Here is a 6,971-nt window from a genome sequence, read left to right as displayed (position 1 = left end):
GTGAAAATCATCTTACTCACTCATTCACAGAAAACAATATATTGATTTAAATTTTCTAAGACACTTTTTGTGTAGAAAAGGTATATGCGAGTAGGCGTGAATGATAATTTTTTTTTGTGTTAAAAATGATGGCGGCGCATTCACACGCTGCTTCTCTCTCTCCCGACAGAAAGGTGTTTTCGTGTTTTTTTTTTGAGAATAATATTTGTTTTCGTCATGACTTACTTCGTTTAAAAGTAGACGTGTCAAGCTTTCTATAGATATATGTCTCATGTGTGTGTGTCAAATATTCGCTGAGTTTCAGTTTATTTTAGTGACGCGTTTCAAACAGATATGCGCGGAGAATGAGACGGCTAAAAGCACACCCTGTTTATTTTCTTTATTTTGCAAAAGCACAATGTTTTGTTGATATTGTGAGTGTACACAAATAAAAGTAGACCCTTTACAGATTTAAATGCTGTATTACTCTTATATGTACGGTCAAGTATGAAGGAGCATTTTAGTTCTTTTCGCTGTTATCATTCAAATCTGCAAAAAGTTCCGCTGGCGGAACTGTCGACCCCAGGGGGTTAATTGGCACTGGATGTACTCCTATAAAAAGGGAAGTAAGACAAATTAAAATGATTGCTCACTCTACTATTTTGGGTCTTGCCGCTGGTGTAATTGACTACGATGGGCAGATTCAGACTTATTGAAGTGTTACATTTAAGAGGATGTGAAACTCCTTTTTCTGCTGATCAAATTCGGTCAAGCCATTTCTACATGTATGAAAACTACTTTGTGTTAAAATGATTGGCTTAATATGCAGCAATAAGTACACATAAATGTGTGAAATTTAGAAATGAATAATTATATATTTATTTTTATTGTATTATTTTGTGGTATGGTGATGCAGCCTAAATACAGTCTATTGTTAGCTCTGAAATCTGTATTGCATTAAATTGACCTAGTTTTAGTTTCTGTTTAATAGAGCTCTTCAGATTGTTGTCCCAAATCAGGATGAGAATGAACATATTCAAGCCTTTTGAATTTCAAATTTGTTTAAGAATAAAGAATACAGAAAGAATAATGGTTGTTCATTTGAGTATAATGAAGACTGTGAATTTTTGTTCTGCAACACAAATAACCCAGTCAAAATTCAGATTTTTAAACCATTGTGTGTTCTTGAAAATTTAAGTTGCTAACAAGTTGTTACAATGGTTATGTTCGTCAGGCATGTAAACTCATATGTCTCTTTAAGTGATTTTAACCACAGGCCTTGGTTTACTCTAACTAAAAAACCTTCTAAAACCCATTAGAAATTCCCAAGGTAAAGTGAATTAACATTGTTAACCATGTTAGCCAACAAATGTCATATTTGATCAGCTTTGATCGCCATTAGTTTACGAGAGAAAGAAAACAAAAATAGAAAACAATATATTAATACATTGATTTACACTTATGGTGTCAAGCCTTGGTTGCTCATATTTCCTTTATACTGCTTTGTATTTTCTTGTGATCCATTTATTGTTTTAGTTGACATTCTAGTTCTTCTTTTATTATTCATTGTAAAGGTTATGAAATAACACCTTTTAGATCTGTAACTACAAATCCCATTATTCTGGGTTCCTCTAAAAAATTTGACTTTCATCGGTTGCTCGTTTGGCAATGCTGTCAACATCTGCCAGTCTTGTGTATGCGCACACATGGTAATGAAGGCCTGGCACTGCCATTTGTGCAAGTTGAAAAGGCACCCCAGTGGAAAACGGCACCAATTAGGATCATGTCCATGTCTTGTAGCGACACAAAGACAAAGTAAGCCTGTCTTCTCTTAATGTCAGCATTTTAATGAGCTAGGACACAGACCTCAGAAAATACCCCAAACTAATTTTCACAGTTTGTCATAAAAGACATTTATAAATTAGATAATTTCTTTGATATTAACTGTAGCTTGCAAGTTTCATTTTTAATTTGAAAAATGTAGTTATTTTCTTTTAGTTAGTAAAGTTTTCTCAAACTTTTTCTCAAAAGCAATGATTGTGGATTGCGCTCAGTAACGCGTAACCTTAAATTATCTTCCAGCTCTTTCAAGACTTGAAAGTTTGGTTAGATTGTACAGAATTAGATGAACTGATGTTCTGGATAAGTGTTATTTTCTGACCTGTCAGAAGTGGGAATGTCTCCCTTGGATCGTGAACTTGAGAGAATAACATTGAAGTTTAGCAGCAATGGCTGAAACAGGCAGCTGATTGGATGTTCACGGTCAATAGGTCATGCAATGTTTATCCAATCCAGGACTTGGAGAAGATTTATCATGTTTTTTTGCCTTTAAAATTTGAGTCCTATGTATTGTTGTTGTTAATGCAAGAATTATGTTTTGTACAGTATGTGTGCAAGTTTTGGTTTACGAAAACATCTGGTGAAAAGAAAGTGGCTCATGTGTGAGTAATTTATGTCCTGTGTGAGGAGAAACTCTTAGCTGAGCTGCTGCTCTAGTTAATAACTTTCTCCAGGGAACTCAAGTCTGCATTGGGTAAACCAGAATGCACAGAAACATGGTTAATCAGCCGTAACTCCTTCGCACAAGTGCCGTATAGACCCAAAGTTAAAACAACATCCCAGTTTTCTGAAACCCCTTCTGGATTATGAACTCAGTTTTCCCTTATATCACCAAACCATTTTCCCAATGCCTGTGGCACTGCAGCAGCTGACAATGCATGTCTAATGGTGATCGATTGCTAGTCTCCAAGGTTAGTTCAAGCTCTCTTTGATGTAGAGTGCACGACTAGATTTGGAAGGTGAATTAATCTCAGTTTATTTCACAGGAGTAATGGAAAGAGAGTTCTCGAGCAAGAAATGTGTATATCAAAGTGATATTTGATTAATTTATTCTGTATTTATAAAAACAAAAGGACAGTTTTGCATTCAAGTGGTAAACATTTCAGTCTATGCTTCTAATTTGGATATATATATATATAAAATGACATTTTTTTGGCCAACATCAAAAATTCAAGGGATAGTTCACCTTAAAAATGAAAATTGTTATCATTTACTCACCATCAAGTTGTTCCAAATCTGTTAAACACAAAAGAAGATATTTTGAAGAATGTTGGTAACCAAACAGTTGATGGTAGCCATTGACTTCCATAGGATGGAAAAAAAACACTATGGAAGTCAGTGGCTACTGTCAGCTGTTTGGTTACCAACATTCTTCAGAATACCTTCTTTTGTGTTTTAAAGAATAAAGAAACTCACATAGGTTTGAAACAAGTGGAAGGTGAGCAAATGATGACATATTTTTCATTTTTAGGTGAATTATCCTAATTAAGTTGAATTCCTAAATAGGAATATCACTGGAACATACTGATCGGGGAGACATTGAATTTTGATATGCAGAAATATTAATACATCTGTTTTTATTGTTTTCAGCTAGCAAAAAAGATCCGTGAGAAGTTTAACCGGTACCTGGATGTGGTGAACAGGAACAAGCAGGTGGTGGAAGCCTCTTACACGGCCCATCTCACCTCCCCTCTCACAGCCATCCAGGACTGTTGCACCATCCCCCCCTCCATGATGGAGTAAGTACTCGTTTATTACACCTTTAATTTAACTTTTTTTCCCCACAGCACTTCCAAAAACAAGACATTTTAAACAAATTTTGTGTACCTTTCAGTACTTGTAAAACATGTTCAATCTGTGTGAATGTGATGCGTCACACAGTTTACCTGCTTCACTGATTTTACTGTGTGTATGTGTAATGGTTGTGGGTCAATGTGAATGAGAAAAGCATTTTTAAATGCGACAAATATTGTGTTTAAATCACTGAAAGGAAATGATGAGTAAGCTGAGATGTCAGACTGCTCTTTCAAACCTAATCTCTGTCTCCCAGTGCAGTTTGCAGAGTTCTTGGTGCTTCTTTTGTCTGCTTTGTGTCTTAACTGTCTCTCCCTTCTGTCTGTCTGACTGACTCTGTCTCACTCACACATCCAGACCCAAATGTTTGGCTCTACTCTTCTGAATTTTCATCTTCTCTGCATCCGTTTATCTCTGTTTGAAGGATGTTCTCCATCATCCGATGACCTTCTCAGCTATGTCTCTTTCATTCTTTGTTTCATATATTTTCCTGTCTGCATCCCCTCACTATCATCTGGCATTTTAAAGGTTCTACTGGTTATTGCAGATGAATTATTATTAAGCTGTTTTTTCCTCTACATTTCCTTTATCATCACGTTCTATTAACGTGTTCAGTATTCCTCATCTCCGTCAAGAGAGAAGCCATGTTTCCGCATACTTTGGCAAAAATGTAATTAGAAAATAGATTAGATTAGAAAAAGGTTCCCATGGTCATGGAAAACATGGATATATTTCAAAATGTTTAAACTTTGATTTTCAGACCAGGTAGAGCCCGACCGATATGGTTTTTTTGGGGCCAATACCGATATTAGGGAGTAAAAAAAAATATTCTTTGATATTCTTTGTGTATATTATAGTACAGTACAAGTCAAAAGTTTGGACACTTGCCCATTCGTGTGTCCAAACATTTGACTGGTACTATATATAGAATACAGTGTGTATATATATATATATAAACACATTTTTTGCAATGATCACTCAAATGTGGTGATCAAACACTTATAATGGTGACAGAGATATGTAAGGGCATTTAACAATTTAACAATAAACTTGCGATGAGTGCGATGCACAAAGTAACGGGGGTGTTAGTTGTAACACACGTGGTTTGAATATTTATTTTACCATAGTAACGTTTAAATTCTGGCTTAAGTACATTTTTTATCTCAGTTTTTATTATTAATTTAAAATGAGACAAATCTGCTATTATTTTAATCTCCAATCTGTTATTTATCAGTTCAGATAGTTTTTTTTAATGCTTTGATTACTAAATTTAACCACCCGTAACTCCCGAACCCCGGGGGCTGTCCACGCGGGGGTGGTCTCGTTCGAAAGAGGGCCTCGAGGCGTACACTCGATTCGCGTTCGAGAGGGTTCCTTGAGCTGAAGAGATCCCCCGAATTTGGTGTGGATTCGCCGCGCCGTTACGGAAATATGGCCGTTCAAAGTTTCAATGGTTTTCCATTGACTTAAGCTTTAAAGCGTTTCATCCAGGTCGCCAGTAGCAAACAATGGAGCGCGCTCTGCTGGACAAACTAAGTAATTACACCATTTCAAGTTTTTTATGTGCATTATATGTTCTGTAAAAAATATTTTCATATCGGCGGCATATTAGCCGATACCGATATATCGGCGACAGGCTCATATCGGCCGATAATATCGGCAAAACGATATATCGGTCGGGCTCTAGAAATGACTATAATATAAATATCATTTTACACTACCATTTAAAGTTTTTAGGGTCAGTAAGATTTTTTTTTTTGTCTTTTGTAAGAAATGAATACTTTTATTCAGTATGGATTCATTAAATTGCTCAAAATAAATAAATTCATATTTAAAATTAAATATTTCACAATATTTCACAATATTACTGTTTTCTACTGTATTTTAGATAAATTAAAGGCACGCATTGGTGAGCATAAAATTCTCCTTTCAAAAACAAAAATTCTATGTACATTGGCTAGAATTTGCTCAAGAATTTTATATATACTGTATATGTATATTGCTTTCTCCCTCAAGAATAAGTTTGCTTTGTCAGAATGTGCAGTTCTCAAAGGACTGTTTTGGAAAATGGCTCTGTCCCTGAGGCACAGAAACATCTTTTACAATGTGTTAAAGGGAAGTAAAATTATAGTAGGCGTTTAGAAGACTACAAATAGAAGTTTACTTCAGGTTTTCCAGTATGTCGTACAGTGTCCAGTATCAAAGTCAAAGCATTATATGTATCACCTGAGGCTTGATGAAAAAGCATAAAAGAGCTAGCTAGGAGCTGCTTTATCCTACAAGACAACCCTTGGATTTATTTATAAATGATACATCATTGGGCTTAAACCTTCACACACCTGCCCAATCAGCTCATCGATGTTTATCTTAAACCGCCTCGTCAAGTTTTCTTAACAGTGGAATGTATTATACACCGCCTTGATATTATCATGTTACATCCTGTTTGTGGGTTTTTGAAAAGCCTTTCATTATGACAGCATGATGAATAATGTAATGTACATTTTTAAAAATGGTAGAAGTGAATAGTACTTTTGACAAGCAGGTTTACAGTGGTCTACACTTAAATGAAAAATCCATATCAGTGATCTCTAGAAAATGTCATTTTATTTTGCATAAGAATGGTCTACCCTTATGGTGGCAACCACATTCAGATAATGTGACCTGCTGTGTCCTGTCAAAGTTGCTTTAAAGGGGTCATATGACGTTGCTAAAAAGAACATTATGTTGTGTATTTGGTGTAATGCAATGTGTTTATGCTAGGGATGTAACGATTCACTCAACTCACGATTCGATTCGATTCACGGGTTTTTTTTTTTACAAAATGTTAACATTTTTATTATTGCTTAGACAAAATACTGTATGTTTCTTTGTGAAAATGAAATATAAAACTATAATAATATACAAATATAGCACTTGCATATTATTGCTCTTTTGTTGGTTTTGATTGCTTCTATTGTCCTCATTTGTTAGTCGCCTTGGATAAAAGCGTTTGCTAAATAACAAAATTTAAATTTAATGTAAATGTAAATAACAAAACTAAATTGAAAATTTAAAGTGCCCACGATAACAATATCGTGCATAGTCATTACCGTGATATATCGCATTACCGAATACCGGCACAAGTCTACGTGCATATTGAGGAAACGATGGATGGTTTTCAAGCGAAAGTCAAGTAAAAGACCGCTTCTTAAACCAGAGAAGGTGAACATGCTTGTATTCTTGTGGGGGAAAAAAACATGCAAGCAAGCACTGTCACCATTAGTTTTACTTTTCTTTTTATTTTCATTTTTGAAAAACTTATCTTTGCTGTTTACCTTAAGCTATGGAGGCTCTCTTTTATTTATTTATTTATTTATTTG

General features: G+C 35.0%; 1 protein-coding gene across 1 annotated transcript in view; it reads left to right on the top strand.

The window, feature by feature from the left end:
• cachd1 (cache domain containing 1) overlaps positions 1-6,971 on the top strand; it is a 78,959-nt gene that overhangs the window by 33,318 nt on the left and 38,670 nt on the right. The window contains exon 3 of the mRNA XM_016491412.1: positions 3,409-3,557. Coding sequence (XP_016346898.1) covers positions 3,409-3,557 — 149 coding nt within the window. The remainder of the gene's footprint in view (positions 1-3,408; positions 3,558-6,971) is intronic.

This window comes from Sinocyclocheilus anshuiensis, unplaced genomic scaffold (assembly GCF_001515605.1).
Source record: "Sinocyclocheilus anshuiensis isolate Anshui unplaced genomic scaffold, SAMN03320099.WGS_v1.1 scaffold70, whole genome shotgun sequence".
In the NCBI taxonomy this organism is placed as follows: Eukaryota; Metazoa; Chordata; class Actinopteri; order Cypriniformes; family Cyprinidae; genus Sinocyclocheilus; species Sinocyclocheilus anshuiensis.
This window is presented reverse-complemented; position numbering and strand designations above follow the sequence as displayed.